We start from the raw sequence: 22,652 nt of genomic DNA, 5'->3' as shown, positions 1-22,652 counted from the left end.
CTCTTTCAAATTCACTTTTTAAATGTTCAGTATTGGAAAATGCATGTTGTTGGGTTTTAACATAACCTACTGTCATTGATTGATTTACTATAGTTTGAGCTGACGTAACACTGGCATTATTTTTATATTGTCAACTTCTCTTGAATATTTCAAAATCAAAGCTGTTAGTCTCTCCCTTTTGGTGCTTTTAAACTGTCCTTGGCAAAAGAATAGGTCACAAATAGATACGCATAGGCCTTATAATACAGTTCCCCAAACAATAAAATGGTGTAAGGAACTATTTTAAGAAGCTATTTCATACACATTCATTGCTGCAGTGAGAATGTAGGGACAGTGCCTATCAACATAAACCACAGTATGCGTGTTTATTATGATGGAGAAAGCAACGCATAACCCAGTGCAGCAATTTGGAAAACGTTGAATAGTTTTCAGGCAACATTGAGCTTTATGTTACAGAATAAATAAGTCATTTGCTGTACAGGCGATAATTGCACATGGAATACATTTTGGTTTTGTTGGCTATAGGAAAACAATGAATACATAGTCTCATTATGACTAAACTATAACATCTGGCACAGTTACCTGTTGTTCCTGACTTTGAGTATCTTTGATGAGTCTCAATTTAGCCCATAAGTAAGTAGACATGATTCAGAAAGCCATTTAAAATCAGCTCTGTATTAAAAGCAACTCCTGGCTCGCTCATTACTGTTTCCAGGAAGCCATTGCTCAATATATCATACAACATAAAGTCAATGTATTTCCACCACTTACACTTACCTCAGGATTGACTCATAAGCTCTGATAACATCCACTCTCCCGCTCTAATGAGCACTACACTGTTTCATAACGTACACTAATTTCCATATACGAAGCCCAGAGATGTTTACGGTCAGTCTGTTAGCTGTGGGTGATGTTCCTCTGTGTCGATACTTCGTGTCTCTTCACTGACTCTCTGATCTAATCAGGATGGAGCGCATTAAGGTGAGGCAGCAAAAGTTTAAGAGGGGCAAGGAGAAGATGCTGAGCATGGCGCAGGAGTCTGGAGAAGGACAGACCCTCGTCCAGCCCGAGGAGGAGGACGATGATGGTATGACGAAGGCTGCCGGGACGCTCTGTACAGGCACTGTTAGCAGGATGTGTTGAGGCAGTGGTGGAAGAAGTACCAGATACTTTACTGAATCAAAAGTAGAAATAACATGGTCTTAAAGTACGACATTGGAAATAAAATTCATGAATTTAAAATGGAAAATTATAGAATATCAAAAGTAAAATTGCACATCTCATTTAACTGTGTTTAGTAATATAAATCCATCATATATTGTATACACTTTACACACAAGTATATCATTAGATTTCAGAGTAAATAATAACTTCACTAACTATAAGTCAACTAAATGTAGTAGAATAATATGGAATATAAGTATAAATACACCAGTGTAAAGTACTAGTTTGCCAGAATTAAACTTAAGTTCTAAAAATGCTGTGGAGGCAGTTTCCATTTTCAATTTCAGATACTTTGTATACTACTGGGTAGTAAAACACTGCATGATATCATATCAAAATATAGCAAATAAACTGTATATGCACACTTTATTGTGTTTACACTAAGTAAGTATTAAATAGCAACTGTAAGGGACAAATATTTGTAGTAAAATGAGAAGCATATCAATATTCTTTGAAGATCAAGTGAAATAAAAGTGTAAAGTATCATTATGTAAACACAAGATACAATTAAATAGTAACTATAGGTACAAAATGTGTTCTAAAATGTAGTTGAAGAAGTATAAATACATATTTAAATAAAGTATAAATGGAAAAAACCGTTTTAAATAAATACCTCGAGGTATTTTCCACCACTGTGTAGGAGTGTATAGTGTTGATGTCTTTGCTAGTGATCAAGACAAATGGGACAAATTGTATTAATGCCTGAACTCATTGATATATGTTGTATTTGCATTAGTTTGTGATCCAAACAAATTAAAAATAGAGCAGCTTAATGAAAGAAATGCCTTGAAGTTTACACAAGAATTAATTCTCTTATGAAATGTGTATTGATGTATTTGTGAAATTTTAGGAGCACAGCGAACGAAAGCCAAGACCAAAAAAAAGCAGTGGTGGAGGCCGTGGGTTGACCATGCTTCTAGTAGGTTGACCCCCCAACCCTCTTTTTTCTCTTCCTCCACTCTGATCGGCCCTTGTGTCCTTGACCAGAACGCTGAGGATTCCCATACTGCCCTTGGGCTCTGAAGGCAACAACTGACACGCAGACTGTAGTCCTTTTCTGTCTCTATTCAAGGGCCCTTTTTAAAATAGATCTCATATTATATTAGATTAGAGAGCATTACTCATCTGTAATGGGGATACTCATACACACAATTGCTCATAGAGGTTATTTTTACCGTACAAAACAAGTATTTACTGTAAAAAAACTATAAAAAGAGACAGAATTAACAGCTCACGCTACATTTAAAGATTCATTTAAAAGCTTACATTACTGAAAAAAGGAAAAGGGGGATAAAACCGTGCCCTGTGGGACTAATTAATTAACACTGCTGTAGCGCTTCCTGATTCCTAATGCATTGTATACTTACTTATAATACCTTATAATGTGTTAATAGCACTGTAGAATTATAAGCACTCAGAAATATTTACATCCTAAATCACTTTATAAGGACTTATAAGGGTCCCATACTCATTTACACTTTTGTTTTTCCTTTGGCACGGCTCATTGTGTATTATAATTCCAATAATTGTAATACATTTGAATCTTTAGCATGCAGTAAAATCATATAACTCATTATAAGAATGTTTACAATGCATTATATACAGTATAAAAGGGCTTGCAAAACATCACGGTTATAGTTCAAATTTTAGTAAGACTGATTGGAATAGATCCTTAAAAAGGTCTTGATTTAAATGTATTAATTGAGATTAAAATGAGGCTTTATTTGATATTAAAATGTCCTGAATCATCTTTTTAAAAGTATATTAAAAATGAAAGGTTGCCTTGTTAAACATGAATACACAACATTTTATGGTCTTAGATTTTATCCCGTGACATTAAAACAGTCTTACATCTAACTCGCCTTAAGCTATAGGAACCCTTTCCTCACAATGTTTTGTTTCAGAGGGAAATTGAATTACTACCGGTTACTTCCTGTACCTCTTGTGTACACTACATGTGAAGAGACACTTTGGATTTGAGACTATATATAAAAGCGAGTGTCAGTAGCAGGCTTGCCTTAAATAGACACGATGAAGAAAGAGAAAAAGACTAATGTCTGGAGGTCTGTGCTTGAGAGTGTTTGAAACATCGTCATCGCTCTGACCTACAAAGCCCACAGTAGGGAATCACTCTGTTGTAAAACAATTTGATGCAAAGATATGAAGTCGACTCGCCTTTATTCTCAGTACTGGAATAAAGGATGAAGGGTTTGTTCATTCTTTGCCCGTAGGCATGATCACCAAACAGGCGAAAATCCAACAGTTCCTAAACTAGTGATTGAATATTAAAATAACGACCTTTACTTTTTGTGGTTAATTGAACATTTTCCTGAATCAGAACAGAGGTCGCCTGTTTAGTTTGAACTCATGTCTCTTGTCGTTCTCCACCCCCACATGACATTTTCAAATTATTTCTCCATTTTTATCTCTTTGTCATTTGATGTTTCATCTCCCAGCATCCTCCCTTCATCTCCCGCCCAACGCGCTTCTGTTCAAGGACATAAGTCAGCCTCGTCTATCCCATCGCTTCTAACACTGAACTAGACTGGAGTCACTTGCTCTGTCGAGTAGCTTAAAGGCTTACATGTGCTTATACAGGAATAAAAGAGTCTTTAACAGACACCCTTCATTGTGCTTTCTGCTCATAGTTATATCTCAGTCATATTAACATTGTCTGCATTTTCTGTTTCACCCTGTCATGTCTGTGATGTTTTTAAATGTGTGTCTGTATCACGGCTCACTGTAGTAAATGTTTGATATGAAGTGAATTAGATTTAGTTTAACGGTAAGTGGTTTCTTTCTTTCAACAAGGAAACTTTTCCTGCTTCTCATTTTAATGTTGTGATAAAACAATGAATGATTGTGTGTAACTACATTTGCCCTCTGCCTCTTCAGTGGTTAGAAGTGGAGACTATTACTTGTTTGAAACTGACAGTGAAGAGGAAGAGGAGGAGGAGGAGAAAAAGGAGGACGATCAGCCAAAGAAGTCTGCGTTTCAGGTGACTTCTAGAAGTGGTTCATTTTATACATCCGTGTGGAACAGTGGGGTGCTGTGAGGTCAGTGGATGGGGAGGCACTGGCTAGTATCAGAGCCATGTTTACATATGAACCAGATAGAGCTAGCTTAAATACAGTTTCAGTCAGAGGGGAGGCTGAGCTGGTCGCCTTCCTCAACATGTGGCTATTTTGAATTCAAAAAACATCGTAATTATACAAAAATGGTTTGTGAAGCAAAGATTGGTGGAAATATCTTTCATACAATATTCATTTAATCACTTTTTGCAACAATTTTTTATTTTAGTATGACAGTTCTCCCCTGACCTCACATCACTGGTGTGAAACAAGATTGTTATTCTGTTTCAGTCACTCTTATTTCATGGATTGATTACATGTTTTTAATATTAATGAGGATTTTATGATCTAAATCGTAACAAAATATGCTTACTTAAGTTCTGTTGCACATTGAAATACGGAAATAGTACACTTCTTACTGTTACATTCGCTGTAGTCAGTGGGGCAAAGTAATCTGAACCTGTATTAAGTAAAAGCCCATATAACAGACAAAATATCCTCATTTCAATTTACGTATCAAAAATGAATCAAAGTGAAGTGACTTATTCTGCAGTTATTGTTTAATGACAAGTGTTACCAACATTTCACTTCTGTCGCTGTTCCAAGTGGACGAATCGCTTTGAAATACAGTTCTATAATCTGAATAGTATCTTGTTCTTTAAAAAGCACAGCCCGTGCAGTCAACATTTCGATGTATGCTTGGGCAAAATACTTGACCCTTGGTGTGTGAATGTACATGTATCCCTGGAGCAAGTGGTACTGCATGAATGAGGTGTGAATGGGTGAATGACTCGTGTATGTAAAGCACTTTAAGGGGTCGGAAAGCGCTATATAAGTACAGTCCGTCTCCCATTTAGAATATTTCCCTGCGAAATGTAATGAAAAAGAAGAAAGTTAATTACTTTCCACCCCTGACAGAATCTGACGTTTGATTTCACTAGTGTAATGCTGATTGAAATATTACATGCTAGACTATTCATGCGTTTCTAGAATCTGCAGAGCATCCTGGATACAGCGTGATGTTTCCTCCACTGTGTCCTAACACATGTAACCTCTGATGTTTAAGTTGTACTAACCCCCTCCCACTCTGTTTTCTCTCTGTAGCGAGCTATTGGGAAGTTTGTCTCTGCTGTTATAGCTTTACCCAAGTCTATCATTAAGCTGCCTAAAACCATCCTGCAGTATGTAGGCAAGGCAGGCAAGGTACTAACAATCACTACTAAGTAACAACACTTGCTCTCAGTATGAACATCTTAACAACTAATGCAACAAAACTGCCTTTCCAGCTCATGTTTGGTGATCTTTTTGAACAGAAATAACCTAAACAGATTTGTACACACAACAGTGAACAGTGATTTGAATTTCACAATCAAGCACTAATTTGGCTTAAATCAATCAAACATAAACTGGAATGGAAATGCTTTGAGCTTTGCTCTTTTGTATGCTGTTGTGATTGTGATGCAAGGACTGGAGCTTTGTTCTGACGTGGTATTGGTTGTGTTCAATGTTTCCTGTCTATTTTGGCCTTTTTTGATATGGTTTTCTGCTTTAAAAACGAACTGTTTGAAGGTTAAAAAGACAATACTAGTGCTAGCAGTCGGGCCTGATCCCTGACGTAAGACAATTTTTGTGTTTTGCTACCGTTTGTGCATGATTCAGTGTAATCACTAAGCATTTTAAGACTGTGGAATTAAAAAACCTGCTTGATATGTTCAGTAGATCACAACCACTATTAGGCCTTAGTTGTTTTATTAAGTTTCATAGTGCACCTTTGAATAGACCGATTTAGAATAAGGTATTCATTGTAGCGTTTAAGGAAGCATTGCAAGTCCCCGCTGCTGAGAAGCATTGCATTCATGAGATATATATTAAGAAGTTATGTAATGTGTCTTTGAAAAAAAGTTAAGGTTTGTTTGTGTTAAGTCTTACTTCTATTTGTTGATGCTTTGACATTTGATTGATCATCTTCTGGACCTCCTCTCATTAATCCTCTCTGCTCTCCAGTTTCTTTATCACGCCTGGATCACAGACCCCAAAGCTGCTCTAAGAGCACGAGGCAAAGAGAAGCGCAAATTTTGGAAAAAATACACAAAAGGAGTCAGACGTAAAAAAAGCAAGAAAGATGGTAAGCAAGTTATGGAGAAAAAACCTCACATTAAACAGACTTCAAAGTTAGAAGGAAATTCACGTTCTTTGAACCGTAACTGTTTGTCTTTCCTGTACTTCAGCAGGTCATGTGACCGTAGATCTGGGTGAGCTCTCAGATGGGCAAGACAAACGAGAAGAGGAAAAGTCAAGTGGTCCAGGTTGGTTTTTGTTCAAAATTAACTTGATTGTGTGGTGTTCAATCGTCAAAATACTTCATCTTGAAGAGCCACCTCTGTCTTGCAGCTCAAGAAGTTTTATCAATGCAACTGTTTTGTGTCTCGTTTCCTCCCCTCAGACAACATCATCAAGCGAGTGTTCAACATCCTGAAGTTCACCTGGGTGCTCTTCCAGACGACGGTGGACAGCTTCACTAAGTGGATGAACGACATGTGCAGAGAGTACATCGACATCTCCACGGTGCTGCGGATAGAGCGCTGTATGCTAACCAGAGAGGTCAAAAAGGTACGTTTAAATGCAATATATTCTTCTTTTATTCAACAGTTTATAGACTATATCAATGGTTTTAAAGGTAAAAATATATAACGATACATACAATACAATTTTATAAACACTTGTACATATTTCTAAATGTTTTAAATATATACCTTAAACACATAAAGAATTTTAGTCATCAGATATCTAGGTCTTACGTAATCAGAGACACCAGCTGTAACAAACGTTAGTAGCAGCCAAGCTGAGCAAATGTTAGTGGAAACCTTGCACCCTTTCGATCCTATGTTTTCTCAAAGAAACATGAGAAAAGTTAAATGAAATGATGGCAATTGTGGTGAAATCAACATCTCCCATGATCCCACTCCACCTCATGATGCCACCAAAGGTTGATATTGTTTTGATTAAGAGACCCCTAGTGGCTGATGAATGCATATTGTACCTTTTTAAGAGGACCAGTGAATGATTATCTTCTCTTCCACCAGGGTAACGTGCCGTCCAAAGAGAGCATCCACGTCCTCTACCAGAAGGCCATGAAGCTCAACATGTCCCGTCAGGCCAGCATGGATCAGCTGAGTGAGGACGACTCGGCCTCGGGCTCCAACAGGCTCCAGAGAAGGAGAAGACCTAACCCGATGGAGAGCCAGGACTCCACGGCCTCCAGAGACAGCATCTCCAGGTACACTGGTCAAAGCCATGCAACATGAGAGACCAAAGGAGTCAATGTTTCAGGGACTTTCTGCCTCCATTTTAGGCAGGACGTTTACTCTTCACAGGAATGAGACTTTTCACATCTTAATGTTAATTTAACACGAAACAAGCAATTTAAAGCCACATACTTGAACACAATTGCATTAAAATCTAACAAATATATGTATTTAATTATGACTGGGTTGTAATGTCATATATTTAAGGTTGGTACATTGTTATGCTTTGTCCACATATGCATTGGTAAAGATGTGTTACAGTGTTCCTGCATCACAATCGCTCGGATCGATGATTTGTCAGGAAGAAATCAAACATCATTTCTAGATTTTCTGTAAAACTTGTAGTTCCACGTGTAGATTTATTTTTGGTATCGGTATTACCAATAAATGTTTTCCTTATTTTATCTAGACATGCAAATTGTTTTGTTCCGTTTGTCCAGGTTTTTGAAAAAAAGAATACCTTTTTTAAAGTGTCTTTATCAAAGTTGTGAGCATCACAGATAATATTCCGTTTAAATCCCTTCTTGGAATTTGTAAGACAGATGTTTTGAGCCCTATGAAACTAAAACTCTCTCCATGTCTAGATACCCCTAAGGTAAGTGAGTCAGGGTGATTGTTTTCTGCCTTTTGGATGAACCGATCCTTTAAAGCAGCCATTGATAGCATTGGGTATGTTCTATTACGCATAGTTGAACCATTTCATCCTCATTCTCTCATTGTTTATGGTCATGAGGGTTTGAATACGTTTTTAGTTCATGTAAAGGTTGGATTACATGCTTTTTTATCCCCTGTCTGTGTTCAACCTCACAAAGATCCCATCTCATTCCCCTCATCCCTAATCATCATCTGTCACTCTCACCACCTCTCAGCGGTTACACCGAGGCCACCACTCTGTTTTCCCGCCAATCCACCCTGGAAGACCTGGATGGGATGCCAGAATGCATTCCCAAAACCAGCGAGCGCGCCCGGCCCAAACTGCGTAAGATGTACGGCCTGGACGTTTCCACCTCATCCATGGACAGCTGTAGCAGCTTCATGTCCAGGTGCCTGGCCTCTGCATCCCCCACAAGCACACCTGTGTTCTCATCGTCACTGACATCAATCATGTTCTATCACTTCAGCTGTATCATTGCATTTCCATTTTGGTTATTGCATTCTGTAAAGAACTCAAAGATAACAAGATTTCTACCCCAGTAACATTCACCGATATGAAAAGCAATTTTACAACGTATGATCTGCTGCTCCTCAGGGTTGTAATAAACACACTCTTCTTGTTGAAGTGTTCGTATAGACATACAATACATCTTTTGTTTCCAGTTAATTCAATAAAAATGTAGTTTAAGCCGTTGAACAGATGTTTTGCGTGTTGACAAATACTGTATACACAATTTATTATATCTGTTTAAAATCACCTGTTAGTGTCTTATAAGTTGTTTATTATCTGAATTCATTATTATTTAAATGAAAAACATGTCCTTATCCATGGGTAAGGTATAGTGTTAAAAAAATAATCCAGTTCCTGCAAAACAAATGGATGGTAAGAGAAACAGTGCTTCAATAAATACGGGTTGATAAATCGATACACTGATTTTATTTGAGACATTTTATTCCCTGTAAAGTCCATGTTAACATATAGGCCTTATCACAGATTAACATTATTGCCTGCTGTTTTTTTCCCGCCTGCAGTGAAGCGACCCAGGTTGTGACGCTCTACTCCAGACAGGGCACCACGGACACCATAGAAGAAGTGGAGGATGAGCACGATCAATGGGAAGACAAACAGCAGGCGGTTCCCTGGGAATCTCAACAGCTGGACGAGAGTGAGGGGGCCGAGGGCGGTGGATGGAGTGATGCAGATCCCAGGGACCAAGGGGAGAAGGAGGTGGAGGGTGAGGCTGAAGAAGGTGAGGAAGGCATAGAGGTACCAAAGGAGCAGGAGAATGACGAGAGGGATGAGGCGCCCTGGGACTCCTTCGGCCCGGGTGAGGGCCCCTCGGACTCCTTCGGCCCAGGTGAGGGCCCCTCGGACTCCTTCGGCCCAGATGAGGGCCCCTCGCTCAGGGTGGAGGAGACAGAGTCTGCCCAGGAGAAGGTCTTCACCACTGACAGTGAGGAGGGGGGAGGACAGCCGGACTTCACGCCCTCAGAGGGGAGAGTCGGGCTGATTTACACTCCTGATACAGACGCTTCCAAAACGTCCGACGCTGACGTTCCTCCGAGCTACAGCAAGGCCGTCAGCTTCGACCGCCTGGAGCTGAGCGACGATGACAGCGACATGGACAGGAAGAGGGGGCGGATGTTGATGACCTCCGACAGCCGCTCCGACAGCAGGTCCGACCTCATGCTGCCCTCCATGACCACTGAGCTGACCGCCAGCGAACTGCTGCTCAACAAGTGAGTCAAAAAACTAAAGCCTTTTAGCATGAAGAGTCACCGGAAACAAATGATTTACTTCAGCCTGTAGATATATTTTTTGCAGGTCTTTGTTGTGATTTGCATATTATATTGTTGATTTTGCACATCTTTATAGATGATTTGTGGTCATTTTGTGCATCTGTATGGCGGTATCGTGTCAACTTGCATTCCCTTGTGGTTGTTTTGCATTTCTTGTTTGTTGTTCAGTAACTTTTGCATCTCCCTCTGGTCTATCTGGGTTCATTTGTGTCTCTTTATAGTAGTTTTAAGTCTCTCTGAGGTTATTTTTTGGTCATCATGCACTTCTTTGTAGACTTCTTTGCATCTTTTTGAAATAGAATTTGCCACACTCGCTTCATATCTCTTTGAAATTGTATTTGTGTCAAGTCCCCACAATCCCATACACCCCTTGTCCTGTGCCTGACAGACCCATTCAGTAACCCATTCATACGTGCAGTTATTTTTGTGAATCAAAAACATTCTGCAAATTGAAAGTGACTGAACAATGTTGAAAATCATTTAGGTTTCTATAATGTTTACGAATCTACAAAATAATGGAACACTGAATCAATCCGTCTCGTTTTGTCCAGGATGTTTTACGATGAGGAGCTGGAGCAGTCGGACAGGTTCTACCTGAAGCAGCCTCTGATCCTGCAGCTGTGCTACGCCCTTTACAACATGCTGGTGGCGCATTCAGAGATGGTGTGCTACCTGGTCATCATCATCAACCACATGGTGTCGGCCAACTGCGCCACCCTCGTCCTCCCCACCACCATCTTCCTCTGGGCCATGCTGTCCGTGCCACGGCCCAGCAAGCGCTACTGGATGACTGCCATTGTCTATACTGAGGTACAAAAAGAAAGAAAGACGTCCAATACATTTAAGTCAAATCTGCAGTTGTTTACAAAGTTATTTTCCTAAAGTTGGTGAAAATATTTCTCAAGCATCAACATATGAATGATTCATGAAACTGTGCCATCATCCTGACGTTTTTTTCTCCCACCAGGTCACCATCGTCGTCAAGTACTTCTTCCAGTTTGGCTTCTTCCCCTTCAACCAGAACCTGGTATTGGATAAGGGCAAACCTTATCACCCTCCCAACATCATAGGAGTGGAGAAGAAGGAAGGATACGTCCACTACGACCTGGTCCAGTTACTGGCTCTCTTCTTCCACAGATCCATCCTGAAGGTTCCTGCCAAATAAATATTTGGACAATACTAACCTGAATGCAACTATACTCCCTTCAGCAGACTCTCAAGTATTCTGTGTGAAAATATGATACAGCTTTTGTTAATCCCTGAATTCTTCCTCTTCTTTTCTTTTCCAGTGTCACGGTCTGTGGGACGAGGACGACTCCAAAGAGAGGAGAGCGCCCTCCCGTCAGAGCGAGTCAGAGGACGAGGGAAAGAGCAAATTGGAGGAGAGTGAGAAGGGGTCTGAACAAGCCTCCTCCCTGGTGAGTGAGAGAGGCTCCACTCACACCTTGAGTTCCTTAAACTTTGGCACCTCCATCGATTCAGGTCACGTCCGGGTGCAGTACCCGCAGCAGCAGACCTACCAGCGGCGCAAGAGCTCCAGTGGAGGCTCGCACATTTCTCACCGATCCCTCCACTCCACTGCGAGGTCCAAGAGAGGTGAGGAGCCCCTAACTAAACTATTGGTTCTTGAGCCGGGGTTTGGGACAAAATAGGTTTTTAGATTACATCGCCCATAGTATTAATGCCATGTATGCTCAGCTTTTAGTAATCAGTTGCCGAAATGTTAAGAAACCAAAGAGCAATAAACCACTTCCCAGAGTATAGTGCCAATTGTGTGGCTCAGGAAGTAGATGGTGTGATGGAAAATTGGTTCCAGCTTCAGTGTTATCCAGTTCAAACTAAAGGTTTAATTGAAGATTGAATAAGATGGATCGACAATGACTAAAGATGAGTCATTTCGATGGTATTTTAGTCAAAACAAGCTTAGCAGGACATTGAATAATCACTCCGTGGCCTCTGTGGACACTGGTTCATTTATTTGACTATATTTTGTAGATATAGGTATAAAGTGTATGGTTTGATTTAGATTAGCCTGTATATGCATATGCTAAAAGATATAAAATAGCTCAAATTTAGTTAACAGATGGTTGTCCATCAATTAGAGGGTTTTGGTTCAATCCCTGGCCCTGTGGTCAACATTGTCAAACTGTCATTAGGCAAGATACTGAAATTCAAATTGCCCCGGATGGCCAACGGTGTGTGTGTGAGTGTGAGTGTGAGTTTGATAATTTACCATTTAAAGATGTATCTTAAGACAGTTTAGGAGCGATCAATGCGACTTGACGATGTTGAGAGCCATTGAACTAGACAACTGTTTTAAAACATGAGTAGGACCACCCACACTCTTCCCCCCAAAAAAGCCCATAGCCATTCCTCTTTTTAAAATATTATCCCGGAAAAAATAATAAAGAGAAGGAATCCTTTGAGCTCTTACTACAAAAACAAGGCTTGTGTTGTCTAGCCTTCACCCCTGAAGTGAGTCTTTGTTTTTGTGGATCTCATCTCTTTATCAGCGCCTCGTCACGTTTCATTTGCAGCTGGAAATGTAAATTGTTTCCACAGGAAGTACCACTTCCCACCACAGCAGCCACAAGGACGGCAGCGAGGCCAGCGTCCATCAGAAGACCCGAAAACAGATGATCATGGAGAAGCTGAGGGAGCAGCTCCTCAAGGGGAAAGCCTTCATCATTAAGCGGTACGGTGAAGCACAGCTGGCTCATAAGGGTGGTGTTTTGTTGTCCACGGCTGCTTACTGGCCAACACACGTGATTATACAAGAAAGCGTGTAACTTTATGAGGGCTTTGATGAGAACTGTGCTCAGCAAATACTCAAAAGGAATAATGGAAAATTATATCAGTGACATACAGCAGCTGAAACCTTTCAAAGGTCTAAATTTAGACCTTTAATTACCGCTTTCCCGTTTGGCCAGTCAGTGTAATTTTTGTAAGTGCTGCACCAGACAGTCAAAACATGTTACTGGTTTGATTTAATCACCGTGGAACAAGTGGTTTCTGAGATATTACGTCCACAGCTGTAACTGAAACACAAAGAGAATGGTAATTTAGTCAATCGTTAACATTTTATAAAACAACGAGTTGCAGACAAACAACGTCAGACAGAATTGGTCATAAAATACAAACAAACACAAATGCAATTAAATAACCACAAATAGCCTTTTCCTAATTCAAAGTTTCCATTGTAAAACAGCTGTGCGTTTAGAAGGCTTTTTGAAGCTCGAGACCAAATACAGTCACTTACAATCCCACGCTGACAGACTGACAGATGGACTGTTTTATTGTTTAAGTAAGGGATGAAGAAACAAGTCCCTGCTGAACAATTTGCTCATAATATCGCCTCTTTCAGTCATATCTTCCTTAGCCTTGAGAAAAGAGCCTTAGAATAGTATGTCAGATTCATGCCAGGCTCTTAAACTGCAGAATGGTTTGAACCTGTATTTTATAATGATAAATCCCATGTCACCTTATACACTGCCTGGCCAAAAACAAAGGTCACAAGCCTGTGGGGGGCAGTGCTATGATCTGGGGTTGCTGCAGTTGGTCTGGTCTAGGTTCAGCAATGTGCCCAAAGAATGAGGTCAGCTGAATACCTGAACATACTGAACGACCAGGTTATTCCATCAATGGATTTTTTCTCCCCTGATGGCATGGGCATGTTCCAAGATGACAATGCCAGGATCCATCGGGCTCAGATTGTTAAAGAGTGGTTCAGGGAGCATGAGACATCATTTTCACACATGGATTGGCCCCCACAGAGTCCAGACCTGAACCCGATTGAGAATCTTTGGGATGTGCTGGAGAAGACTTTGTGAATCTCCTGTCATCAATAAAATATCAAAAGAAAATTAATGCAAGACAGAAATAAATGTTGTGACGTTGCAGAAGCTCGTGGAAACGATGCCACCTCGAATGCGTGCCGTAATCAAAGCTAAAGGCGGTCCAACGAAATATTAGAGTGTGTGTCCTTTTGTTTTGGCCAGGCAGTGTATTAGAAGTGTGTGCCAGGTAATCCTAATAGCCAGATGAACCCCCGGACCCCATGAAGAGCATTAGACTACATAAATATATACTTTGGTTTGCATGTGTAAAAGAAACCTTCTCAAGTGGAGTAGGTAAACAACTTTAGCCGTCCTACTACTCCTAAGTAGTGTCATTAGACGATATAAAACAACTCCAAAAAACATGCATGGGATGATTTTACTTAAGTGTAATTATTTTTAAAAGTGTGTTAGTGGCTTTTAAAAATACATTTCTCAAGAACAGGTAACTAACGAAGCTTATTGTTTGTTTTTTTTCTCAGGTTCCTGGAGATCTACCTTCCCATGAGGCAGTTCTTCTACAACCTGGTCCACCCGGAGTACAGCGCGGTCACAGACGTCTACGTGCTGATGTTCCTCGCTGACACCGTCGACTTCATCATCATCGTGTTTGGCTTCTGGGCGTTTGGTGTAGGTTTAAAAATAACATTTAGACCCAGAATCAAAATCACTTCTGACAAAGTTAACGTTTATTTTCTTCCCTTGTAGAAACACTCGGCTGCAGACATCACGTCATCGCTGTCGGAGGATCAGGTGCCGGGACCCTTCCTGGTCATGGTGCTGATCCAGTTTGGCACCATGGTGGTGGACCGGGCCCTCTACCTCAGGAAGTCTGTCGTGGGAAAAGTCATCTTCCAGGTCATCCTGGTCTTTGGGATCCACTTCTGGATGTTCTTCATCCTGCCAGGAGTCACTGAAAAGTAAGGACTCAATCATAATGTCCAATAAGACTTGTTCTTTATTCAGCCTAAGGTCATTAAGCTTCCTGATAGAGGGTCAGTTCAACCCAAAATCCATAGTTTCTCCTCTTACATTGAGTGATGTTTATCAGTCTAGATTGTTTCAGTTTTAGTCGTGTTTTTGGCCGTAGAGATGTGTGTCCTCTCTAATATAACTGAACTAGATAGCATTTGATTTGAAGTGCAAAATATATATATTTCTTTCAAAACTCAACAGCTACAGTATGTCTCGATTCAAATAATCATATCCTAGTTATTGAAGATCCACAGACCTCGTTGTGAGCAGTTTCATGTACGAACTATGTTGTTTTAAACAAACTATAACCATTTTTTATTTGCGGGTTAACTTTCTCTCTAAAATAGGGGTTAGAGTCTTTGGTGTATGTTTTTTAGCTCTGTTTTCTGTCTTTTCAAATAAGTTAAAACATTATTAAAAGATGTATTCCATGAACATTTCATATCTCTAAAGACTTTTTTCCCATTGCACTCAAGTTAGTATTATTAAAATGCAACTGCATATTGGGATTGTGGTGCCTAAAAAGAAATGAACAAAACAAAACTACTTCATCGTTCTTTTTCACAACCTGTCTCTCTTGTGTTCCCCTCTTAGGCGTTTCAACGAGAACAAGGTCGCTCAGATGTGGTATTTTGTCAAGTGCATCTACTTCGGGCTTTCAGCCTATCAGATCCGCTGTGGTTATCCCACCCGCGTGTTGGGAAACTTCCTCACCAAGAGCTACAATTATGTCAACCTCTTCCTGTTTCAAGGGTGAGTTCATCTGGGAGAATCTCATTTCTTCCAGCTGGGCAAACAGGGCCAAGGCTCCGGTCATGACATCACGCTGCTGCTGCTGCTACAGGAATAGAAAAGAGACACACAAGATTACACCTGAGGCTTCCTGTTTCAGAACGGGGAAACCATTTACCTAGAAGAGAAATCAACATTTGTTATTGTTAAGTTAAGCGTTAGTATTCAGGTCCTTTCTGTAACATCTAGTGCTGAAATGATAGGTCAGGTTAACATTATTTGTTAAGCAAAAACAAATAATGCTTTTCCTGCTTCTTAAATCTGCTTTTCAGAATCAGACATTCTTTATATATCTCTGTGGGAAAATGCATTTTGTAGCAGTTGCTCCAATTTAGAGATAAATAAAATAAGATAAAAGTATGACGTCGAATATTCCTTTTTGGAATATTTAATATCATAATCAATTGTGTATCTTTCGGTTTTGGTAAGTAGATCAAATAAAAAATAAATATTTATAGACTTTCCAGAGAGTTCTCTACACATTTTATAGACTAAATCTTAATTAATTAGGAAAATAGTCATTAGCTAAAACCCTCGTCATGCCATTATTATTTAATATGTATTGATTAACTGAATTTCACATTTACAAACTACACCTTTAGTAACTAGAGTATTATCTACCTCTATAGGTTAAAATAAGTTGTCTTCAGTTCAATATATTATTTTGGGGGGGTTTAATGAATACTACAGATATCTGGCTATGCAATTCTATTTATTTTATTTTATTTTATTTATTTTATTTTATTTATTTTATTTTATTTTATTTATTTTATTCTATTTATTTTATTTATTTATTTATTTATTTATTTATTTATTTATTTATTTATTTATTATTTTATTTATTTTATTTTATTTAAGTAATCTAGTAAAAAACAAATGAGTGGCCACCAAATGGCTTCTTTTTATTACTGTTTTTAATAGAATATAGTTGTTCACAAACCCACAGGAGACTTTTATTTCTAAAATAAATATAAATAAACATGAACAACAAACACCAGAGCTTATATTATTAGGCCCGTTCTTCTCTTGTACACAATGAACATATTTCTGAAAGTGATTTTTCTGTATTAAGATATTGAATCATACTTTTTTACCTCATATATATGTTCCCAGAATAACTAACTGTTGTGTGTAGTTTCCGTCTGGTACCGTTCCTGACAGAGCTGCGGGCGGTGATGGACTGGGTTTGGACGGACACCTCGCTGTCTCTGTCCAGCTGGATCTGTGTGGAGGACATCTACGCTCACATCTTCATACTGAAGTGCTGGAGAGAGTCTGAGAAGGTGTTTATCATTGTGCCATCAGTGTGTGAGAGAGACTCACTTCAGAGCCAGAGTCTGTCATGTAGGAATCCATGCTGAAATGTTCCTTTTGAAGGTGGATCTATTGTTATTTTTGTGGGATTTTAGCGTTTGCAGACCATTTACTTGAACAAAAACACCTAAATAACACATTAAAGGAAAAGGAAAACCCTCAAAAGCATAACAGGGCCTCTAACCTTCTTTCTTTTTAATGAGACTCTTGTCTTTCTCTAAATCCTAAAGCCAGCAGACTGAAAAATAGTATAACAATGCACTCTAGTATTGAGGAAATACTACAGGAACACACATCTTAATGTCCTGTTTCTGCCTGCGTCCGCAGAGGTACCCCCAGCCGCGAGGCCAGAAGAAGAAGAAGGTGGTGAAGTACGGGATGGGGGGGATGATTGTGGTGCTGCTGATCTGCATCGTGTGGTTCCCGCTCCTCTTCATGTCCCTCGTCAAGTCCGTGGCTGGAGTGGTCAACACGCCGCTGGACGTGTCGTTTTCGATCACGCTGGCTGGCTTTCAGGTGTGCACAACGTTTATTTCATCAAGTAATCTGAGGCTTAACAATCCTGCACATTGCTTTACTGATAAAACTCCCATCAAAGCCAAGTCCTTTTGTAATGACATGAAATCCTGCATCATTTGAGTAGAGTTCAAGTAGACCTACAGGGAGTAAAAAGATCTGTGATTGATTCAAAGGCCCGGTCCTTATTTAAATGGCTTGTCACTTTTTGATTTGTGATGTCTGGGAGAGAGCAGCCAGAGGATTAAGATTATGTTTTTCTAGAGAGGGAGAATAATCGAACTGCAGCATTTAATGTTTGATTGTGTTTTTTTGGAGACAGAGTGTAATTACTTAAATAAACAAACACTTCCTCTTCTCACAGCCCATCTTCACCATGAGCGCTCAGCAAAAACAACTGCAGAATGTGTCAACAGTCCAGTATAACAAGTTTCTTCAGAGATACAAGAAAAACGATGTGAGTATGAGAAATATAAAACAGAAACAAGGATGGATGTCAGTTCTGTTTGTAATGTTGTAAAATCCTCTGCATTTATGCTCAATCATGTAAATGATTCATTGATTATTAATAACAATCCACTCAAAAGCTGGTGAAATTCTTCTTCATTGAGAGGTTCCACTTCCAGTTATTCCCTGCTTAGAGTCACACCGCTGTGTTGGCTAATAATTCTACACACTTTAATATTGTTTATGCTGTGGTTATCAGGACGCCTTGCAGTGGCTGGAGAGCTACAGCAAGGACGACCTGATCATCGCAGAGCTGAAAGGCAGCTCCAACTCTCTGTGGACCATCAGCCCGCCCAGCAGGAAAAACCTGATCGAAATGCTGAACAGCGACGAGGAGTTCCCCATCACCGTGGCCTGGTCCGTGCAAAGGTACGCAGCGGATATCCCTTCCACGTGTTGTCCGTTCGTCATGCATGCTTGTATCTACATATGTGATGATACTGTTTTTAGAATGACATTACAGTGGGGGCTGCGTAGGATTGTTTACAACCAGTTCAAACCAAACATTTCCAATCATTCCAGTGCTGTAAAGGCAACATTTATGGAAACAACAACACAGCAATCTAACAGCACCATAAATAACATTTATGGCTTCCTTTAGCTTTTTTTATTTTGGGTGTCATCATAAAATATTACAAAGAACTTTCAACACTTCATTCTAAATCATCCAAAGTCTTGGATTTAAAATAGATGACTACATATTTAATGGCAAGACATTTTCAATAAACAGCCACACATACATGCACTAAAAAAAGGTCCTGCAGGAATATGAAAAATCCTACTTTTCTAGTCGTGAAATTGTGTTGCTGCTTTCTACAATTTGAACGGCGCTTTAATCAAATTCTTCTTTTTATAAATGTCCCAACTAATATTCTTTTAAGGTGACAATACTTCAATGCCATCTATGTCACTCGTGTTTTAGCAATGGTTGTGTACTTATTTGTCTTTATTTTTATTTCATTACTAATGTGTGCTTTACTCTTTTTATTATTTCATGTCTCTTTTTTTAACTCTTATATCTAACACTGTAAATGTCCCCGCTGTGGGACTAATAAAGGTCTTTGATTCTGATTGATTCTGTCTGCTTGCACAACTGGTGTATGACAATAATACATTTCATTTGTATTGCACTTTAAAATCAACTTCCTCTCAAGGTGCTTTACAAGTCGATGATAGTAGGGTTAAAAATGACCTACGAAACAGATTTAAAAATAAAAAGCAGGACTCACAAAGAGCTGGAGGTTAATACGATCAGTCAAAACATTTTCTTTGTTTTTTCCTTTCGTGCTCTCAGAAACCTCACTTTTGGTGCCAAGGCTGAAATAGCGTCGGGAAAACGAGTGACTGCTCTCGACTCGGAGACAAAGAAGGAGCTCATAGAGATCCTGAATGGGACCGGAACCACTTCACAAGTGTAAGTTTATCAGCTTCTCTCAGCACTTTGTCACTGCGATGATCAGGAGCTGAACAGATGAGCTACTCACTTTGTCGTCATTTAAATTGGCAGTTCAGGTTACTCTGACATATTGAAAAACTGAGGAGCATAAAACAGTTTGCAGTAAACCGGCCTCTCTTCCTCTGCAGGATCCTCAAAGAAATCTTCCCTCGTTTCATTCGAGCCCCCTCTGACTCGGATGCCAAGTCTGTGGATCATCTTTATGACGGTGAACAACTTGATCACTGTGTGGATGGGACTGAATAAGACATTTTGCATAGTTTACACTTTATTTGGTGACGAAAAGACACTTAAGAGCCTCGAGGTCTTGTAGGAATATAAGTACTAGAAAGGGAGAAATGCTTCTAGAAGGTAAAGCCTTTGCTATCAGAATAATGGTAATAATAGGTTTTATTCTTATTGCGTTACTGCAGATCAAAAGATGTTGAACATAAGCCTGACGTTGAAGCGAACGGCGAACTTTACGGAACAGATCCATGAGTGGTGGATCGTCAACCAGATGCAGCCCGGCCCGATCCCGAAGAGAAACCAGACCAAGAATGAAACCGGCCTGGATCTCTACGTGTTCAGCGACCAAGTCAGCCCCCCCAGCCTGGGCTTTCTGGCTGGATACGGGTATGAGGGGAAATATCTGTGACATATACAGTATCTGTATCTACTATGAAAAACATTTAGCTCATTTTCTAAAGCTGTACAACTAGTTAGAATATAAAGGTCTGTTGATTTTAACTGAAGTTGCTTTTGATTACAAGGGGATTTAGCATCTTGAGACCCTGCAAAGTTTTTTTAGTAACTTCTACATTTAAAGGACAAATATGTCCCTTTTTCCCCTTAGAAATGTCTATAAACAACTCGACCAATGGTATCGATTTTGTTGAGCTGTGTACTTTATTTATATCCTAAATGTTCCAATATTTTTTAAACGCAGGAGTGTTTTCTTCGGTCACCTTAAATGCTGCCACCCCCTCTGTTTGCATGAGTCAGTGTGATGATTTTCTGTCATAAATGTACTTTTTATCCAGTTGAAGCACACTGCAAAACTATTTTGGAGAAAAACTTTTTTGTGGTTTTATTGGTTTAAATAACCCGTTCTGTTTGTTTGGGTGAGGAGGAGACCTCTCTGGATAATGTGGCTCCAGGTAAAGCCATATTCTCCATTTCATCTAATTTCCTTCCTCTCTTTCCTGTCCAGGATCATGGGCCTGTATGCCTCTGTGGTTCTGGTCATTGGCAAGTTTGTGCGCGAGTTCTTCAGCGGCATCTCTCACACCATCATGTTCGAGGAGCTGCCCAACGTAGACCGCATCCTCAAGCTGTGCACGGACATCTTCCTGGTGCGAGAGACGGGGGAGCTGGACCTGGAGGAGGACATGTACGCCAAACTCATCTTCCTCTACCGCTCTCCAGAGACTATGATCAAGTGGACCAGAGAGAAAACTGAGTGAATCTCAGCGAGGGGACGTTAATGGATGAAGTTTACGTGAGCAGCTATTTTCGCCTTCTGAGGGAGCTCAAAGTCAGCCAAGGACCAACCCTGTCCTCTTCCACTGAGCTCCTACGGCTGAAATACAGTTTTGGCTCCACACTAAAACACTTGTTTGGGTTCTAAACTAGTATTATATACAAGTTACCGCTAAAAAATTATTGAGGACAGATTTGCCGGTGCTGTATTTATCTCTGGCTCTGTTTGGCATCCAGAGGATATAATGAACAGCCGGTTGGAGACGGAGAACTCTTTTAATACAATTTTCCTAAGTTATAAAAAATCTTAAAGCTAATATAAAGGTTTTTAAACACAAATTACCCTCATCGCTCTTCATGCCTGCCTCAACATTTTCACAGTCGCACAGTAGGCGGAGAGAAACTGGCTGCATTAATCTTTAAGGGCTTCCCATTTACAAATGCACAATAGTGACCACATGAGCACAATCTCATATCTTCTCCCAACTGAAACGCTTGGACTGTGGGACTGTGCAATATTGAGTTCCTCCAAGATTTTGAAGGACGTGGACGAAGAGAAAAAGGGCCGGGTCTGACTAAGAAACATGAACATTAAGACCTTTTTTTTATTTAGTTAAAGGTCAGAGGCCACACGGGAGCCTCCTGAAAGACACAAAGCATTGCGAAACATTATCAGACAATGTTTAATTGCCTTATTTTGTTTGTGTGATAAGAACTGTTATCAACATATCTTTCTCAGGAAGAGCTGTTTCACAGATATTCATCGTATGAGTTTTATGTTACAATATGTAGGCGTTGATGGATCTTAAAGATTGTAGAAAAAGAAGAGAAGTATTTAAATGGCATGAAATGTAGTGTGGATATTGTTGAGATGGACTGAGTATGTTTACTGCACAGGGAAACATTTTAAAGGCTGTATTTAGAAAGTAAATTGTTTTCCTCACAGAGATTTATTGCCAATCCTAAATGTTCTGAACCATCTACAGGTTGGCGACACTAGAGACGAGCAGAGGGCTGTTTCTGAATCAGGGTAACGTGCATTAGGTGGAAGATTCCTACACAACACTTGTGAACCTCTCGCTGTTTTTAAACATTCATACTCATGAACACTGTGGCGCGTTCAGTCATCAAGGAAAAACACGAACAGAAGAAAAAAAAAGACTCCTCACGTGAAGGGCTGAGACACGAAGCCCTTTGGTCCAAACTATGCATTAGAGGACATTGTAGCATGATAGAAAAACTTCATTATTGCCATGACTAATTTTCATTACATGTACATACATACAAGTTACCGGGGGACAGGTCGAGGTGGAATGAAATGTGAAAATGTACCCGTGTGTTTAAAGCGATGTTAAGGTATGATAGAGGTCCAAAGATCTGCGAATAAAACATCTGGAAAGGTGTCGAGTTTTGAATTCAGATGCTGTTTGCTTGTGCGAAAGGACTGCGAGTATGTGCATCGACACAATGTTTACTGACATTTATAGAAAAGGCTTCCCTTAATTTTAAAACCTGGGAAAATCCATGATATTAAAACTAAGTAACGTTGTGTTTGATAGACTTTAATGGCGTTAAATCCATTTCAAAGTACTTTTGATGTGGTTTAAAGCCACATTTCTTGTTAGAACACCTGCATCAACTCAAAAGTAATTATCTCAAAGCCTTTTAATTTACAATAATTTCTGTTCAGTCTTTGTATATCGCTGTAAATCTAAGACATAGCAATATGGGGATTGAGAA

At 39.7% G+C, this 22,652-nt stretch overlaps 1 protein-coding gene across 3 annotated transcripts in view; it reads left to right on the top strand.

Moving 5' to 3' along the window:
* Positions 1–22,327, top strand: part of LOC134866537 (piezo-type mechanosensitive ion channel component 2) — a 76,036-nt gene extending 53,709 nt beyond the window's left edge. The window contains exons 29-53 of one of the 3 annotated variants that reach the window (XM_063886752.1): positions 966–1,087; positions 2,075–2,143; positions 4,120–4,223; positions 5,401–5,499; positions 6,301–6,421; positions 6,525–6,602; positions 6,740–6,906; positions 7,380–7,573; positions 8,471–8,644; positions 9,288–9,995; positions 10,607–10,865; positions 11,023–11,205; positions 11,345–11,651; positions 12,618–12,750; positions 14,374–14,521; positions 14,600–14,811; positions 15,461–15,619; positions 16,794–16,941; positions 17,300–17,488; positions 17,853–17,945; positions 18,195–18,364; positions 19,290–19,409; positions 19,580–19,659; positions 19,865–20,066; positions 20,644–22,327. In XM_063886752.1, the coding sequence (XP_063742822.1) occupies positions 966–1,087; positions 2,075–2,143; positions 4,120–4,223; positions 5,401–5,499; positions 6,301–6,421; positions 6,525–6,602; positions 6,740–6,906; positions 7,380–7,573; positions 8,471–8,644; positions 9,288–9,995; positions 10,607–10,865; positions 11,023–11,205; positions 11,345–11,651; positions 12,618–12,750; positions 14,374–14,521; positions 14,600–14,811; positions 15,461–15,619; positions 16,794–16,941; positions 17,300–17,488; positions 17,853–17,945; positions 18,195–18,364; positions 19,290–19,409; positions 19,580–19,659; positions 19,865–20,066; positions 20,644–20,896 (4,492 nt within the window). In that variant the 3' untranslated portion in view covers positions 20,897–22,327. The remainder of the gene's footprint in view (positions 1–965; positions 1,088–2,074; positions 2,144–4,119; positions 4,224–5,400; positions 5,500–6,300; positions 6,422–6,524; positions 6,603–6,739; positions 6,907–7,379; positions 7,574–8,470; positions 8,645–9,287; positions 9,996–10,606; positions 10,866–11,022; positions 11,206–11,344; positions 11,652–12,617; positions 12,751–14,373; positions 14,522–14,599; positions 14,812–15,460; positions 15,620–16,793; positions 16,942–17,299; positions 17,489–17,852; positions 17,946–18,194; positions 18,365–19,289; positions 19,410–19,579; positions 19,660–19,864; positions 20,067–20,643) is intronic. The other 2 variants (XM_063886754.1, XM_063886753.1) reach the window with 2 other exon arrangements.
* The last annotated feature ends 325 nt before the right edge of the window (positions 22,328–22,652 follow it).

Source organism: Eleginops maclovinus, chromosome 6 (genome assembly GCF_036324505.1).
Source record: "Eleginops maclovinus isolate JMC-PN-2008 ecotype Puerto Natales chromosome 6, JC_Emac_rtc_rv5, whole genome shotgun sequence".
In the NCBI taxonomy this organism is placed as follows: domain Eukaryota; kingdom Metazoa; phylum Chordata; class Actinopteri; order Perciformes; family Eleginopidae; genus Eleginops; species Eleginops maclovinus.
This window is presented reverse-complemented; position numbering and strand designations above follow the sequence as displayed.